Raw genomic sequence first — 20,238 nt, 5'->3', positions numbered from 1 at the left:
ATGTCGCTGTACACGGCTCATGACCTGGACGTTCGCTTGACACTCCCGGCTTCAGTCGGCCGTTGTTTATATAAAATGTATTGTATCACTGACTTTTGGATGAGAGAGTTTTAAGATTCTTACTTATCACGCTCCGTCACACTGTTTTCCAGACGCCATGCCGACTGGACGGTCCGTGACATGAATGTTAAGTACACAAGCGTCTGGAAGATAACGACCAGCTGTATCTTAACTTCATACATTCCACCGATAAAAAGTCACATTGCGAGTCCAGTGATTGGTCTCAGTAAACTTCATTAAGTACACGAACTCAATTTTGTCCCTTAATAATCCTAGGCTGATATTTTGGTTTTAATTTCGGCAGATTTTAATCGTTTATCAACACCTTATCGATTCCGGGTTATCTTCATAAACAACAAGCATTGAAAATATGAGTAAAATACAGTTTGTGATGTCCAAGTTTTCTTTATTTTAGATAAGTACGCTCCTTCAGTTCTATTGCAACAAAACACTATAGGCATTCACGGTGTTTACCTTAGCCAGGTAGGAGAGTCACCTGTTCAAGTAAAATGTTTTTGTTGGTTGATAGGTTCGGAAGTCACTGGGTAAAGTAAATAGTTTGTGTTAGTTATACTTTCGGAAAGTCCGTTGGTCAAGTGTAAAATTTGTGTGGATTATACTTTCGGAAGTCACTTGGTAAAATGTAACGTTGGTTATACTTTCCGAAGACACTGAAACAAATAAAACAAAATAATATATTGCCAAGCAATCTAAGTTAGCGAACATGTTATATAGATATGATTTATTGGCTGTACGAGATTTCCGTGAAGCGTCACATGACCTCGGAATGTGAAGGCCGGATTGTGACCATGTCACTATCATGTGTATATAATTGCTATTTACCAACACCAGGTGGTGTTGATTGAGGCCGATAAATATTATGAATAGAGATAAACATGATATATTAGGTGGACGGAGTAACATCAACAGTACCCAACAGTTACTGACTGCAGTGTATTAGTAGATTGATTGAGCCTATTGTCTTACTGTATGCATGCCATGCATTCCCGCGATTAAGAGTTCATATGCTAACAATTATCGTCTTTCATCCTCCTTACGGACTCCGTACGGACGAACTCAAATTGATCAAAAATAATTAACGGATATGTGACCTAGTGATCTTGAGGCAAACAATCTAAATGTATAGGGTTTTTAGTATAGAACTATAACATGTAGGGTTTGATATATTTGCAATGTGGGTTTATCACTAGCGAATGTTATCACAGATGTTTAGCATGGACTGATTAGGTTGTGAAGATTCGGTATTACTACGACAAATGGTGATGTCTTAGGCTACATTTCCAATCTTTATATCAGTGATTTCAATTTCCGAGCAATGTCCGTAGATGGTATGGATAGACGTACGAAGTGATTAGATACCGGGTTTCTAACAACGTGTGTCCTACGTATTAAAATTCGTCCTTTTGTTTGGCAAAGGGAAATGTTGATTTAAACAAGAAAATGTTTCTCAATTTGATAAAAGCGACGTTTGTGTTTATAAGAATCCAGAGTATTATTTGTGGTTGTTGCAAGCTGTTAAACGGTTGCCGCATTGCTTGTAGAAGCTGCTTTCTTGGCATCTAACAGTTGTTGTAGGCTGAAGAAAATAGCTTAACACATCTTAACTAACACTCCGTCTTGACTACCCGTGAGTTATGACTGTGGTTGGGTAGACTGGCTACCAGCCCCAAAGTTTTTATGAAGGATTTCCTGGCTGCATTTTACTACTAGCTTATCTCCCCCTTGTTTTGAACTTAGGAAGCACACATCCAAGTGATCAAAATTATTAGAGTTATGTTTTTCTCTAAATGGTTCAATATTCTAAAGACGGGGGCCAGTCTAGTGGTTGGGAAGAGTGACCTCTTTTGTTACAAAGAAAAGTAACAAGTTTGACCGTCTACGGTCGCTAGCCCCCACCAATGGCCCGAAGGTTCGCGACCTACGTGGGGCAGTCGGCAGATACTGGCCGAATGTTTTTCCGGGTACTCTGCAATCTATATACATTCCCCCTTATATTGTCTCCCATCAATACGGAATTGAATAAATCCAGCCATATGTTTGACCATTTGGAATTCTCTTATTTATGAAAATAGAAAGACTCAACCATATGTAAATATTTATATAAAATACTAAACATGTAGTTAAACTTTCACTAATAACCATGGAACAAACTAGGCCATTGTAACCATGGAATGGAACGTGTATTACCAAAATTTAGACCAAATGAGAGTAAAGAACAGAGACCCTATGTGTTGTCAGCATCCTTGTACGCGTGGTGTTGTGCCGCGTTTAGAACGGTGTGTGACAGCGAGCTCGAGAAAGGCTCATTGATTTCCCCACAATCTTCAACTTCATGTCTAGACGGCTACACACTATTTTGTCAATTACACCACAACGTGTAATTCTCAGTTAATCACAAACGTAGTTTGTTATATACCACGTGTAAACCTCGGTTAATCAAAAACGTGGTCGGTTATATACCACATGTACACATCAGTTAATCACAAATGTAATTGGTTATATACGTATACTTGTACCACGTGTAAACCTCAGTTAATCATAAACATAGTCGGTTATATACCACGTGTAAACCTCGGTTAATCACAAGCGTAGTCAGTTAAACCTCAGTTTATCACAAAAGTAGTTAGTGACATAAACGTGTTAACATTTGTCAGTTATATTCAAACGTGTAAGATTAACATTCAACGTGTAAATTTTACTTAGTTACCTACATACAAGTACGCATCAGTCAATCTCACACAAACACGTAAACCTCAATTGAATACAAATAAACTTCAATAACGAACGTGTAAACCTGAACTACATACAGATATGTAAACAAAAATCTCAAAACCAGAAAAAAATATTTTGAATGGTTTTTTTTCTCAATTGAACGCTTTTTAACTTGCACTGTCAGCTTTATGGATTGAATATTACTTTGCTCGATTTCATGGGATGATGAATTGAGTTGGTCTTGAAACTCAATTCATTACCCCATGGAATCGACAAAAGCAAGATTCAAACCTAATATTTCAATCAACCTGTGTTTTTTTCAATAAATGAAGTCCATTCTGATAGTTTGTTCAGGTTCTGGAGCTTGTGCAAGTCTACGTATTAACGTAATGTAAAAAATATAGTCCGTCATGGAAGGACCATAATACAACGTGTTGGTGTATGTTGATAGTTCAATACAGCCAAATTATTCAGAAACAACACACAAAACCATATCTAAAATGTCATTTTTTTTTATGCATTCATAAGATATCAAATTTTCTGATGCGTCACCGCGGAAGAATAATGTCTAGACGCGGTGCGCAGGATCAGCTGCGAGTCTACGGCAGCCATCTTTTTACTAGCTCGAATTGGAGAGCCGCTACATTTCAAGGTTCTACGTCTTTTGGAATGTGAAGCTGCAGTAATCGAATCTCGAATTAGATAGGAAACCGGCGTGGCTTAAAAGGACGAAACAATTTTATATTGCAGTTGGCTGTTCGACTGCATTTCATATCAGAAAGGACGACATGGATCTACGCTGTTTTCGATTTGTACCAGGGGTTGAAGCAGAATGGGTAGCTGGAGGGAAAATGTCTAGGGCAGTACATGACGGTCACTGTCGCTAGCACCCGTGAGCTGGTAATATTTTGCGTATTGGTCGTTTTTGGTTGTTTGAACAATTTCTTGTGTAGCGTCAATAAAAATGTAAAATCGTATCAAGTGGTATCTATGTTTAATCATGTCAATATAGTTATCTCCCTTCGCAAAATCATACGCACAGGCAATGTTAATCTGGTCAAATTCATCGGCAAATGAAACAGGTTACATTTGGTAGTTGCATTGAGTCCAACTTGAGAAAAAATCAAAATATTAACGTGTAACGTCAATTTCATACAATATACTAACGTGTAACGTCAATTTCATACAATATACACACGTTTAAATCTCTGTCAATCACTTGCAATGTACTAACGTGTAAACCTCCGTAAATTACATACAATGATCAAACGTCTAAACCCCCGTAAATTACAAACAATGTACAAACGTGTAAACCTCCGTAAATTATATACAATGAACAAACGTGTAACCCTCCGTAAATTACATACAATGATCAAACGTGTAAACCACCGTAAATTACATACAATGAACATACGTGTAAACCACCGTAAATGACATACAATGAACAAACGTGTTAACCTCCGTAAATTACATACGATGTGAAAACCTCCGTCAATTACATTCAATGTACAAACATGTACACCTCTGTCAATTACATACAATGTACAAGCGTGTAACGTAAATTTTGTTACAGTATACTACCGAGTAACGTCAATTTTATACAGTATACACACGTTTAAATCTCTGTCAATCACTTACAATGTACAATCGTGTAAACCTCCGTCAATTTCATACAATGAACAAACTTGTAAACCTCCGTAAATTACAAACGATGTGAAAACGTGTAAACCTCCGTCAATTCCATACAATGAACAAACGTGTAAACCACCGTAAATTACATACAATGAACAAACGGGTAAACCTCCGTAAATTACATACAACGAACAAACGTGTAAACCTTCGTAAATTACATACAATGAACAAACGGGTAAACCTCCGTAAATTACATACGATGTGAAAACCTCCGTCAATTACATTCAATGTACAAACGTTTAACCCTCCGTCAATTTTGTTACAATGTACAAACGGGTAGACCTCTGTCAATTACATTTAATGCACAAAAGTGTAAACCTCTGTCAATTACATTCAATGTTCAAACGTGTACACCTCTGTCAATAACATACAATGTACAAGCGTGTAACGTAAATTTTGTTACAGTATACTACCGAGTAACGTCAATTTTATACAGTATACACACTTTTAAATCTCTGTCAATCACTTGCAATGTACTAACTTGTAAACCTCCGTAAATTACAAACGATGTGAAAACGTGTAAACCTCCGTAAATTATATACAATGAACAAACGTGTAACCCTCCGTAAATTACATACTATGTGAAAACCTCCGTCAATTACATTCAATGTACAAACATGTACACCTCTGTCAATTACATACAATGTACAATCGTGTAACGTCAATTTTGGTACTATATACTAACGTGTAACGTCACTTTTATACAGTATACACACGTTTAAATCTCTGTCAATCACTTGCAATGTACTAACGTGTAAACCTCCGTAAGTTACATACAATGAACAAACGTGTTAACCTCCGTAAATTACATACGATGAGAAAACGTGAAAACCTCCGTAAATTACAAACACAAACGTGTAAACCTCCGTCAATTCCATACTATGAACAAACGTGTAAACCTCCGTAAATTATATACAATGAACAAACGTGTAAACCTTCGTAAATTACATACAATGAACAAACGGGTAAACCTCCGTAAATTACATACAATGATCAAACGTGTAAACCACCGTAAATTACATACAATGAACAAACGTGTAACCCTCCGTAAATTACAAACAATGTACAAACGTGTAAACCTCCGTCAATTTCATACAATGAACAAACTTGTAAACCTCCGTAAATTACATACGATGTGAAAACCTCCGTCAATTACATTCAATGTACAAACGTTTAAACCTCCGTCAATTACATTCAATGTACAAACGTTTAAACCTCCGTCAATTTTGTTACAATGTACAAACGTGTAAACCCCTGTCAATTACATTTAATGTACAAAAGTGTAAACCTCTGTCAATTACATTTAATGTACGAAAGTGTAAACCTCTGTCAATTACATACAATATACAAAAGTGTAAACCTCTGTCAATTATGTTACAATGTACAAACGTGTAAATTTCTGTTAATTATGTTACAATGTACAAACGTGTAAATTTCTGTCAATTATGTTACAGGGTATGAACATGTAAACTTCTGTTAATTATGTTACAATGTACAAACATGTAAACTTCTGTCAATTATGTTACAATGTATGAACATGTAAACTTCTGTTAATTATGTTACAATGTATAAACGTGTAAATTTCTGTCAATTATGTTACAATAAACAAACGTGAAATTTCTGTCAATTATGTTACAATGTATGAACATGTAAACTTCTGTTAATTATGTTACAATGAACCTCTGTCAATTATGTTACAACATACAAACGTGTAAATTTCTGTCAATTATGTTACAATGTACAAACGTGTAAATTTCTGTCAATTATGTTACAATGTACAAACGTGTAAACCTGTCAATTATGTTACAATATACAAACGTGTAAACCTGTCAATTATGTTACAATATATGAACATGTAAATCTCGGTCAATTGCAGGCACTGAGTTTTACATCTTGTTAGCTCTAATCTGACGATCTACGATCTGACAGGGATGACTTGCAAAATGGAATTTCTGGAATAGTTTGGCTAGTGTTTGGGTACCCACCATTTCTACAGTTATGTAATGTAGACTGATGTCTGACATCTGTCAGTCGAGAGAGTAAAAACCAAGTTAGACCCAAAAACTTTCCATTAACAAACTATTTCATTCTGAATGTCGATTCCCTTTTCCAATTTTCAGTTATATATATATATTTGTGAGTGTGACTCATTTCTCAACACTGACAATGACGTAGGGTATATGTAATATTTGATGACTTCTTGAGAAAATACAACGTATGTTGTTCATTTAATAGTTACAGTGGGGAATTCGGGAGGGGGAATGGTCGTTCCCAGGGTGATAACAATATTTTATATCTATTGCTGGCATCTACTATCAAGATTTCTGTATGTTTATTTTTTACAATGTCAGGAAAATATATTAAGTACATCAACATTTGGAAAGAAAATCCGACTCGACGAGCAAGGTGTATTATATTTATTTATATCATGGGTTGAAAGAAATAGTTACCTTTGCAGATATGCATCCAGACCCAATCGGGGAGCTTCACACCTTCGGCGCGCCGGAAAATTATACACACTTATCAGTAAAAGATAAATGTTATCCCCCATCTCCGCTTTGAAAAAAATGCTTGATCTATCCCTACTAGACATGAATAGCCTGTCCTGTCCACTAAATGTTCGAACTGTTGGTCGTCTAGACGTCTTTTTTTTTTTTTATAAACGTTCCATTTGGATGAAGATATTACATGTTTACATGTTCACTATTCCGTCTTTGCGTATTGCAGAGTTATCTTCTCTTTGGAGCAGGTATTGATTGGTACGTCACTTGTTTGTGAGAGTAACGTCATCAATTGTTGAGAAAACGACGTAATTTTCTCACACAGACCAATGACGTAACAATCAATACCTGCTCCCAAGAGAAGATAACTCTGCAATACGCAAAGACGGAATATAGATTTGCATGCAGAGATGAACTAAAATTTTCAATATTAAAAAAGTGAAAGTTTCAACCATATATCTTACGTAAATAAAATAAAATAGCTAAAATATACTCAGAATGCAGGGTTTTGCGTCTATATTTTCAAATTTTCAGGGGGAGACCCCATTCCGTCTTATCGTATTGCAGAATTATCTGCTCTTGTGAGCAGATATTGATTGTTACGTCATTAGTTTGTGTGAGAAAATTACGTCGTCTTCTCGAAAAATGATGACGTGACTCTCACAAACAAATGACGAAACATTAAATACAGTACCTGCTATCAAGAGCAGATAACTCTGCAATACGAAAAGACCGAATACTCCCCCTGCCGACGAGACCCGGCACCCCATCCCCAATCTCATCGCTTCACTTCGCTGCTGCTGCTGCTGCTGATGTTGAGATAATGATTTTGAAAAGACGTCTTAATCTTCCGAAAGTCCTGAATCAAGATTCAAGATTTTTATAACTCTTTAACGTTTATCAAAATATCCGCCCTTAAATCATCCTAACAACTCCCATGTGGCGTGCTGCGTTATTGATCGAACTTTTGTTTATAGTAAAAATGTCGAATTCATATCGGGATTTGTTTAAATCGCATACTATTATAAAGCGGAACAAACAAGTTCTATAACATCAAGACAGATGAATTTATATATATATATATGTGATACAATGTACACATGTAGCGTTCGCTTTACAATAACATATCCCTGATATGTAACTACTGATTTTTGTTTGTACTTTTTGTTGATATGTAATTGTTCATGTTTCTGTCTATAAAAAGAGGCGGTCGCTCTGAAAATTTGACAAATGTCTTTGTCTTTACTTTCGTTATTACTTCTTTGCCCATATGTCTGTTTAAGTAATACGCAATTGCGCATAGTGGACCATACTGTCGTTATTACTCAGGAGACCTATGTGCACTACAATAGATATATATATTTGTAGTGATGTCTCTGGTCCGGTGTTAAGGGGATATTTGGTGTGCAACAGACAACTGCATGTACCAGGTTTGGTATTGTACTATAGTACTACATGTAAAAGCGAACTCTCCTTGACGTTGGCTGACAGTGTTAAATGCTAGGTTTTACAGAGTCTACGTTAGATGTGTGTAGCGACCCAGTGACCTTACACTACGTCATTCATTGTTTCATTACCAGTCGAGTCAAAGTTGTGGATCTTATCGTGACAGCACGGATCGGAGATACTGCTATTTTAACAACTTTGCCTTAGTACTTCCGATGATGTCCAATTTAGTCTGTCTTGTGGCATTATTGTCCCGTGGGTACTTGTAGTTTACACACAATGCGGTAACAATTAGCCGTCTGTATTTTAGCTTCAAAGCAGCCGGTGTTTTTGTGTGTGGAATCTTTCGTTATACAAGCTGTTTGTAACAGCAATTAAAATGCACGTCGTCTGGAGCCAGAGAGCTTTGCTAATTTTGTAACCTTCAGATTTTAATAGGATGTATTTTATCTGATATCTATCACAAACATTGTGTCACTATTTACAATTTAAAAATGCCATAACTATATAATCCGAATCGTCTATGAATGTAAGTATACTGATAATGTTGTCTATGGATGAAAGGTCACGCGTCACACTGAAACCGTGTCAATAGATACAAGGTCACGTGTTACACTGAAAGTGATGTCTATGGATACAGGGTCACGGGTTACACTTGCAATGTTGTCTATATATAGAGGGCCACAGGTTACACTGGAAATGTTGTCAATAGATACAAGGTCACGGGTTACATTGACAATACTGTCAATGTTAACAAGGTCATGGGTTACACTGGCAATGGATACAAGGTCACACGTTGCACTGACAATGTTGTCAATAGATAAAAGATCGCCGGTTACATTGGCAATGTTGTCAATGGATACAAGGTCACGGGTTACACTGACAATGTTGTGAATGGATACAAGGTCATGTGTTACACTGACAATGTTGTCAATGGATACAAGGTCACGGACTACACCGACAATGTTGTCAATGGAAACAAGTTCACGGGTTACACTTACAATGTTGTCAATGGATACAAGGTCACGGACTACACCGACAATGTTGTCAATGGAAACAAGTTCACGGGTTACACTTACAATGTTGTCTATGTATACAAGGTCACGAGCTACACTGACAATGTTGTCTATGTATACACGGTCTAGGGCTACACTGACACTGTTGTCGATAGATACAAGGTCAATGTTACACTGACAAAGTTGTCAATGGATACACGGTCACGGGTTACACTTACAATATTGTCAATGGATACAAGGTCACGGGCTACACTGACAATGTTGTATATAGATACAAGGTCACTGGATACACTTACAATGTTGTCAATGGATACAAGGTCACGGTCTACACTTTCAATGTTGTCAATGGATACAAGGTCACGAGCTACACTTACAATGTTGTCAATGGATACAAGGTCACGGGTTACACTGACAAAGTTGTCAATGGATACACGGTCACGGGTTACACTTACAATATTGTCAATGGATACAAGGTCACGGGCTCCACTGACAATGTTGTCTACGGATACAAGGTCACGGGTTACACTGACAAAGTTGTCAATGGATACACGGTCACGGGTTACACTTACAATGTTGTCTATGTATACACGGTCTAGGGCTACACTGACACTGTTGTCGATAGATACAAGGTCAATGTTACACTGACAATGTTGTCAATGGATACAAGGTCACGGGCTACACTTACAATGTTGTCAATGGATACAAGGTCACGAGCTACACTAACAATGTTGTCAATGGATACAAGGTCACGGGTTACACTGACAAAGTTGGCAATGGATACAAGGTCGTGGGTTGCACTGACAATTTTGTCAATGGATACAAGGTCACGGGCTACACTGACAATGTTGTCTACGGATACAAGGTCACGGGTTACACTGACAATGTTGACATTGGATACAAGGTCATGTGTTACGCTGACAATGTTGTCAAAGGATACAAGGTCACGGACTACACCGACAATGTTGTCAATGAATACAAGGTCAAGATTACACTGACAATGTTGTCAATGGATACAAGGTCGTGGGTTGCACTGACAATGTTGTCAATGGATACAAGGTCACGGGTTACACTGACAAAGTTGTCAATGGATACAAGGTCAAGATTACACTGACAATGTTGTCAATGGAAACAAGGTCACGGGTTACACTTACAATGTTGTCTATGTATACCAGGTCACGAGCTACACTGACAATGTTTTCTATGTATACAAGGTCACGAGCTACACTGACAATGCTGTCTATGTATACAAGGTCACGGGTTACACTTATAATGTTGTCAATGGATATAAGGTCACGGGTTACACTTACAATGTTGTCAATGGATACAAGATCACGGGTTACACTTACAATGTTGTCAATGGATACAAGGTCATGGGTTACCCTTACAATGTTGTCATGTATACGGGGTCAGGGGTTACACTTACAATGTTGTCAATAGATGATGGTAATTCACTACCCCTGTCATCTTTGTTGATAGATAACCTTCAAAATATACTTGACTAGTGTATACTGTGTCGATGTTCGGAACCTACCAATAATGGTCGTTCGCTGTCCATTGTATTTACAATATGAGATTTAAAGTACTATGTATTCATGACTGATAGTGCGCAGTTAATATATCACACCTAACGAAACCCTAGTGTGATGTATACATTTGAATTTTTTTCTGCAACTTGCGCTGATGTCATGTTTAAAGTACGAGAGGTTAGGTTTCGTCCATTACACACGAACTAGCAGTATATCTTGTAGGATAGGTTTTAGTGAAATGGTAATAATAAACGTAAGCAACGAGACCTGTGAACAGTTTACATGTACATATGCAGTAATCCCTATGCGACAGCGCTTTGTTGGCACTGACACGCCGTCATAGTGGATGGGATTACGACAAATTGAGAGGCGTTAGAGGTGGTGGGCACTAATGAAGGGTGTAGGAATAAATCAGGATTGTAACAGAATGCTGTGATTAAACAAATCAATTCCATATGATGGTCTGGGGAGCTTTGTCTGCTAGGCCGATTGGATACATCATGATGGCGTTGATGTCGGTCGGAGCCGCGCAGAGAGTATTGAGCAAAATTGTAGCTGGCAGTAACGAAAGATCTTTCAGAAAGAATTGTATTTAGAGTAAACAATTGATTTCCGGATCATGTGGTTCCTCTTATATCATTCTAAAAACGCATCTGTTTAATGTTTTATTTTTGTAGAAAACAGAGTTTTCCGAAGACAGTTAATTGATGCCCACAATGCATTGAGAGGTTACCATGGTAGCCCGAAGCTAGCGGAAGTAGACGACTTGACACGTGATGCGCAGATGTGGGCAGACATTATCGCAGAAAAAGGGTTCACACAATACAGTGAACTACCTGGTATGTACATATACTAATATACGGTAGGTTGAGCGATGATGAGTAGGGACAGACATTAAGAATAGCACAAGTAATGAAACAATCGGACAGGTCAGTTGGTCAGTACATGTGGGAAGGTTATTCCAAATAAGTTACATGAACCTAAAATACAAATTTTTCTTTTACCAGAATCGTGTTGTTTGAGTCAATCTGCTTTCAGGTACAGTTGCATCACCGTAGAAAATACTGAAAACATTGCGTAATTGAACTTTCTTTTTAAAAAAACTCTTTCAGGGAGAGGAGAGAGCATCGCTCTCCTTGACACCAATGGTTTGGAACTGGACGGCGGTGACGTGTCAAAATTGTGGTACAATGAAAGGGACCAATTCGAGTTCAATGACCCAAAGTGGCGAAAAGGTAATATACATATGTCCGTCGTGGCATCCGAAATATTGAGATGTCCAACTAAAGTAAAATAAACCTCATCATCAGGACACAAGTACAATGTACAACAAAAAAAAGTACAACTAAAATCGGACTCCACTCTTACCCCCAAGCCCCATGCACCACATGTGGTGCTCGTCGTGATGTATCCCGTCAAATGCAGGAAGGTTTTATAGGTCACCAACGACCATTGGCTCTATGCAGGGCTTTGTGTGATCGACATTGGTATCTCGCAATTTGAAACCATGACGACCTTACCTCAGCGTAGTTTGAATCTTTTTCGAAAGAAAACCCTGGTTGCGTAATTTTGGTTAGCACAAAGTCCCGATACGTTATCTATAAAACATTAACTCGAGTAGCGACTCACCGGAAGTTGGTATATTACTTCTCAGAACTAACGTTAATCATATTGAGGCAGATGAAGTCACGTCTGTTGTAAAGCTTCGTAGTGAGCTGACCATTGTTGCACATCTTTGAGACGTGATATAAGTTTACCAGGGGGAATTGCGATAGACTGTGTGGAGAAGCTTACCAGAGGTCTTAACATTTTCTTAAAATCCACTTTTGATTGATCCCACCATATGAATAGGCAGTATCACAAAGTTTGGAGTCCGTTTTAACTGTTATTGGTAAGTTGATTAGTGGCTGATGAAGTAGATTCTAAAATAAAGGTTGTTTGAGAGGACACTAGAGAAACTCAATATAAGGAAGGTAAATCTGTAGCAAAATCTTTCTTTGATATCTGGATATTACTCAGATAAAAGTAGGATCACCGAAATTGTTAATTAAATCGAGCTCATTACGTGGGCAATTTGAAAAGATAACGCTATCAGAAGCTTCGTCAACTGAAACAACTACACACAAAAATGGATTTCATTTACACATTAATTGCTGTAGAGTTTGGACGTAGTGTTATGTTTGTAGAATATCAAGTCTTTTTGCGAACTAATGTCTTTTTCACCACTAGTTTCCTGTTAATGGTCAACATGCTTCTACGTTGTTCATTATATACACTGCAATAGTGACATCTTGACAGGGACAAGTACTATCTCTGCTTCGTTCAGCTGTTCCTTAATATAACCACTTACATAGATATGTTTACCTTCCAGCCACCATGAACTTTACCCAGATGATTTGGAAGTCTTCGACCGATGTCGGAGTGGGCGTGGCCAAGGTCAAGGACAAGGACAAGTGTGTAGTGGTGGCTCAGTACCGACCGGTCGGAAACGGAAACAGACCAGGAGAGTTCCGAAAGAACGTACCGGCGTCTAAATGATGCTTTTGTGACTATGATTCTTGTGTATTACTTGTAGACAGAATTACAACAGCATTTTGAGGAAGCATCGAGGAAACGCTTCTCTCATCACTGACCCGTAATGTCGTCTGCTGACAGTATATTGGATGTCTTAAAAAAAAACAACCGCAAAGGTTGGCAGAGATCTCTTTGTTGTAACGAAAGATACTGAGTGGGCAGCCAACCATTGAACCGCAACGGAGGCAAAGCTACATGTTGATATTGTTTACATGTTGATATTGTTTACATGTTGATATTGTTTACGCGTTTCGTTGTGTAAAGACATTTTGTTGATGTGATGATTCATTTAATCCACCGTACTTTATATAAGTCGACCATCATTTTATTTGTTTCACTTTCAACTTACTTGTGACTATTTCACTTTACTTGTGACTAGTTCATTTTATGTGTGACTATATCGCCTTATTTCACTGGACAGTCCTCCTCATTTGTCTTCCTTTATTTTGATTGGCCCAACTCACTTGTGACTAGTTCACTTTACTTGTGACTAGTTCACTTTACTTGTGACTAGTTCATTTCATGTGTGACTAGCTCACCTTATTTCATTGACCAATCCTCCTCAATTGTCTTCCTTTATTTCAAGTTGTGACAGGCCAATCTTACTTGCGACTAGTTCAAGGTACTTGTGACTAGTTCAAAATACTTGTGACAAGTTCATCTTATTTGTGACTAATTCAACGTACTTGTGACTAGTTCACCTTACTTGTAGCAAGACCATCTACTTGTGACTATAGTTCACCTGCCTTTTGACAAGCTCATCTTATTTATGACAAATCCACTTTACTTCACTGATTAGTTCACATGACCTGTGACTAGTCCAGATGACTTGTGATGAATTCACCTTATGTATGACTAGCCCACTTAACTGTAGTACTTATGACAAGGTCAACCTTGTGACGAGTTCGTCATTCTTATGACAAGTCAAATTTCGTTGTTACTAGTTCAACTGATTTGTAATAAGTCCATCTAACATCGCTGGCGAGTTCACCGAATTGTGACCATTAATTGAACCTTACTTGTGGTTAGTTGACCTTTCTTGTAACAAATCCACCTTACTTGTGGTAAGTTGACCTTTCTTGTAACAAATCCACCTTACTTGTGGTTAGTTGACCTTTCTTGTAACAAATCCACCATACTTGTGGTTAGTTGACCTTTATTGTAACAGTCCACCTTACTTGTGGTAAGTTGACCTTTCTTGTAACAAATCCACCTTACTTGTGGTTAGTTGACCTTTATTGTAACAAGTCCACCTTACTTGTGGTTATTTGACCTTTATTGTAACAAATCCACCTTACTTGTGGTTAGTTGACCTTTCTTGTAACAAATCCCCCTTACTTGTGGTTAGTTAGCCTTTATTGTAACAAGTCCGCCTTACTTGTGGTTATTTTACCTTTATTGTAACAAGTCCACCTTACTTGTGGTTAGTTGACCTTTCTTGTAACAAGTTCACCTAACTTGTGGTTAGTTGACCTTTATTGTAACAAGTCAACCTTACTTGTGGTTAGTTGACCTTTCTTGTAACTAATCCAAATTGCTGGTGATTAGTTTACCTTGTTTGTAACTAGTCCACTTCACTGTTTTGTTTTCGTACTTTTGACGTGTAGGAACATGTATCAGACTCATGATTAGTTCGAATATTATTACAGTAAAGTGTTTCGTAACGTGTTTGTACAATTGTAATTGTTAAAGATGGATTCACGTTGTTATTCGTATTTCTTAGCATTATTGATAAGCGTTTCTTGCTGTAATGCATCAAAACGGACACTTAGATCATACGGACGGTATAATATCATAGTGCAATCTTGTTGCATTTCGGTAGCTTTAAGATATTCGATTTCGACGGAGTACAAGATAATCAGTTGTTTTGTGAGATAGATAACGGGTCTAATTTCAAATCAAAGGGTTCTCAGTTGTTGTTTTTTTACCTTGCCTCGACATGTACAGTCGAAATTCACATTTTCAACCATACCGTTTAATTCTTCCATTAAGCAATTGAGCCATATAAACAGCATGAAGTGTGATAGAGGTTCTGTTCAATGCAGACATGTATTATGGGCCAAAGGAAATCACATTATTTTTAGAGTTTCGGCTAGAGACGCCATTGTTGTTGCTAGGGTGGACCCGAATGTGAAATACGACAGTAGTTTAATTTAAACACTTAATTTATAACAGTTCGTTCATGTGACTTATCCAAGCACGCTAAAAATGCAATCCGCATACATCAACCTACTCAAATAAACATTTCTTCGACAATGAATAGTTGTGTTGTCTTTTGTCAACGTAAAGACTAAAGCTCGTGAAACTTACATCTTCTGTTGCCTCACGCCTACGCCGAAAACATAGTGGCCATGAATTTACACAATGATCACCTTATATACGAAACTAGTGAGACATATGTTACATTGAAGGTCAGTGGAATCGTTCGGTTGTTTTTCATTTACATTCTCTCAAACTGCTCTGGTCAGATTTTGTGCTTAGTATGTACAACAAACCGGGTATATTAATTGGTATGCCAAGATACGAACATACGGCAACAGAACGTCATCTGCAAAATTGCCATGGAAATCAAAAACAAACCACGTTGCCTATAAAACTTCGCCAAAAATATCACAATTGTCGAAGTCCTAAACAGGTAGACAAAACTTACATGTATTTGGAAATTAACATCTTATTCGTGATCTTAAATATACAGTAAACGAACGTTACAGTTAAACCTCCAAACAACTTTTACTTTCCATTGATTAGTGTAAGTTTATAGGTTCTTAACTTATTTCGCTTGTTTCAACTATTTTACAGCTGCATGTAATAATTATGGTGAGTCTCCATTTCTGGTAAGAATCACTTCTGTATTCCATTTCTTTAGATTTTACCTTCAATGGTGGTGCTTTCCGGAAATAAAATGATATCTAATCATTTAATATTGAAATGTGGACGAAAACCCAAGGGAATCCATCTTTCAGATGGTTATCTCGGGTAGCTATATATATATAATTAGAGTTGAGACATAAGCACCCCAGTGTATTTACGTGTTAACTCTTCAAATCACAATCTTCCATTTCATGTCACATTCATTTAGTCTGTAACAACCATAAATTTGGTAAGTCACATACATACATTATTTTGTCACAGACATACATTATTATGTCACATACATACATTGTTATGTCACAGACATACATTATTTTGTCACAGCCATACATTATTTTGTCACAGACATACATTGTTATGTCACTGACATACATTATTTTGTCACAGACATACATGATCACAGCCATACATTTAGATCGCAGCACAGTCTGCAGCCAACGTTATAGAGCACGGAAAGTGCAGGATAACGATATAGACTCGAAGGTCTTATTAGAGTCATCTGCGTATAGCTAATCTCGTCCCAGGAACAAGATGGTTTGCTGAAAATAGGATTCGTAATATAAGTGTTATTTATGTATGTACACACTGAAATCAACCATTACAAAGTATGACCATAACTATAAATATCAATCTTATAGTTCATGTATTAACTCAGAATACAAAGTATTCATGCAGAAAAACTCCGCAGTCAGCGATATTAGGTCAGCTGTGATAGCACTAAAAGGACAGGACGGGACATGACTAGGATTTGACGCCATACCCAACACAAGAAATCAGCCTTTATAGTGTAACAGTTGGTTGTCGGAAACAAAGGGTTGAGGGATAGATGGTATACACGACTTATTTCTTATTGAAATAAGGAGGAGATAACTCACCAATCTATCGCCAACAAAAGTGTGAACAGAAGTTTATTGAGATATAAAGCATTGATCTTAACGTGGATGTCAAGTGAGTTATGTTATTTAAATAAGATACATGTATGTGTTGTATTTTATTTTAGTTGTGTTTATAGAAATGATGTATTTGCCATACTCACATATCGATGATATGATGTCATATTACGCATACCCATCCTCAACTTCACGTCATGGCCCTCAACTACATGTAAGTGTCCTGTACCGACCATCCTCAAATCTATTCAAGTGCCCCCAACTAATTACCATGAACTTTCAGTCAATCCACCAACAGCGACATCAACCTGTTACTATAAATACTTCATCAGGAGTTGTTTTCCTTTGTACTTTCGTACAAATGTACCTACGTTATTTTGGTTTGAAAAAACACACTTTCAAAGACATTCAGTTGTATCGAAAATACAATAACATTTACACTATTTGATTGATTGACTAATTCCAGCTGACGTATATGTTATTTGTAAAACGATTCCACCAGATTACTAGATGCTGTATTAAAGTTTCATCAGAGTCAGAAGTCTACCAGACGTCTGTTTTCTATTATTTTTTTTTATTATTATTTTTACTTCAATCCGTTGTATTAAAGGTATTTAATAATATGATTTAAAATACTTGACAGTATAATACATATACAAGCACGAGTGTATATATACGTCCGCGCAATAAATGAGTGCTTCCTGATTCGTTAGAAAAACACAAGTGTGTGGTCTTGCTTTTATCACATATACCTTCCGTATTTGGTAGAGATCAATTCAAAGATTTTATAAACTTTGATATTTTTTGCAAATATCGGGAACTTTTCAGTTCGCAATGACAAGGGGATTCCCATAAAAAGTAGATCCGGCTAGTAGATAAATACAACATTCCGTATAGCACACGTGTAATACAGAACGTTGTATTTCATGGAACAAGATTCAACAGGTATGTGATAAATGGATATATATAATACAATCTGATCATCTCATATTTTCAATGACGAAGATCTAAAATTTTAAAGCATCTCTTGTTTTCTTATATGACAAATAGCGGCACTATGTTTCATACTAATAATATACTCAGGAAGGCGTGTCTGAAACAGTAGTTTTAATTTAAATATTTTCCTAAAAACAAAAAATATGAAGTTTGCGATTAATTTATTTTCTTATTATTTTCAGATCTTTGTAGAAATAAGGAACAGTAGCAATTATTCCAATAAAAAACCTGTCGTGTTGATTTAATATAATTTTATTTCGTTCGATCCAATTTCTATTGTCAAAAGTAGCAGACTTTTTTGTCATGATAAAGACCAAGTACTCTGTAGGTCAAAGAGGAAATGAGAGTAGATTTAGATACAAGGGAGATAACTCCCACACAGTATAACGTTGTATTGGTCTTACCAAAGGGAGATCATTCTGCCGTAACCAGAACTACTTCTACTTAAGGTCATTCCAATATGGCTGCCACACCAAACTGTATACCAAATTCAAAAATGCATTCCGTTAGCATTAAACAATCCCTGTCACAAAAAATCCTCCTCCAATATTTCTCAAACATAATTGAGGTACATGCACACTAAATTTCCGGAAAAAATATTCCATAACTGATTAAAAAAACTCACTTTTTATATGTTCATTTTCCAAGCTGAATACAAGTCACAATTTAGGAAAAAATCCTTTTAAACTTGAAAATATAGTAAGGTTGGATGTCCATGGAGATGCATTTGTCGAGAAAAATGTAAGAAAATGTGTCAAATCTCCAGAACAATGGCATATATTTCCCCTGAAACAAGGCTGACTGAGGTTAGAAAAAAGCAAGCAAAGCAAGTGAGATTTTTACCTGTACACCATTCACTACAGGTTCTCACTCAGGTAATATGGCTTGACTAGTCTTGTATCAAAAGACTGGTTAGCTTTATGAATTATTGTAAAATATCCAATCAAAATACATGTCATCATTCTCGAGATTTGAAGAATTTTCTCACATTTTTCTCGACAATAGTCACTACATGGATACTTCAGGAATGCATGTACAGGTAAGTTTTTTCATTAATTTCATTATTCATTGCAACTTTGCGCCATTCAAATTCCGCATTTAAAAGTTAATTTTCAGACAAAATTAACAATATTTTCGACAAATCGTTCCTGCAAAGATAATTATTGACAATGTTCTTGACATGAGTATACAAAGCAACTTCCATACTTTATTCATTTTGAGGAAAGTTATGAGCCCATTACAAAATATATACACTGACATGACGCTGTATGAAAAACGTTATCTTACGATAGGTGAAAAGGGTTAAGAGGGGGGAAATGAATAAAACAATTACTTGTTGAAAAGAATATCAAAAACAGAGACTATCATGAAATATTATTATATTTGAGAGTCAGACACTACACTGTTTCCCTAGTTACAAAGATTGTAAGCATTTTAATTTTTTATTTGCTGGGATGTATAGAAAGAAAAAACGGCTACTTATGTTACATATATAAAAGATCAGATGTTAGGAGATATACTCCCTGTTGACAATTGCAAATGTATTACTGTCCAACGAAGTTTAAGAAATATTAATTTGAAGATTTTAGAAGGAACTCTTGTTATCCTTGTATTTTATACGTTAGTTCTGTGCAAGTTCTTGGAACCGATTGACGCACCTCTCTTTTTCTTCTTAATATCGACCTTGAGCTAATATCATAAATGTATGTACATGTACATTCGTGTATTGTCCTGCTTGTAACATATAAAGATGTTTTTTTTTGAATTTAGCAGGAACGGGGCGAAACAATCGACTCAAACAAGAACATGTGATGTACAGCTTACAGTCTATAGCTTATCTATACAGTTCATGTTTAAGTAAACTTCCCTCGTGAGCTGTAAGTAAACACATCAGGCGATAGTCTGTATTTTATTGATTTTACGGTAATGCTAA

At 36.7% G+C, this 20,238-nt stretch overlaps 1 protein-coding gene across 1 annotated transcript in view; it reads left to right on the top strand.

Moving 5' to 3' along the window:
* Positions 1 to 15,804, top strand: part of LOC110441713 — a 41,753-nt gene extending 25,949 nt beyond the window's left edge. Inside the window, exons 5-7 of the mRNA XM_021484938.1 lie at positions 11,652 to 11,813; positions 12,087 to 12,209; positions 13,346 to 15,804. Coding sequence (XP_021340613.1) covers positions 11,652 to 11,813; positions 12,087 to 12,209; positions 13,346 to 13,512 — 452 coding nt within the window. The 3' untranslated portion in view covers positions 13,513 to 15,804. The remainder of the gene's footprint in view (positions 1 to 11,651; positions 11,814 to 12,086; positions 12,210 to 13,345) is intronic.
* Positions 15,805 to 20,238: the final 4,434 nt, after the last annotated feature.

The sequence above is a fragment of the Mizuhopecten yessoensis genome, unplaced genomic scaffold, assembly GCF_002113885.1.
Source record: "Mizuhopecten yessoensis strain PY_sf001 unplaced genomic scaffold, ASM211388v2 scaffold1883, whole genome shotgun sequence".
NCBI lineage: Eukaryota > Metazoa > Mollusca > Bivalvia > Pectinida > Pectinidae > Mizuhopecten > Mizuhopecten yessoensis.
This window is presented reverse-complemented; position numbering and strand designations above follow the sequence as displayed.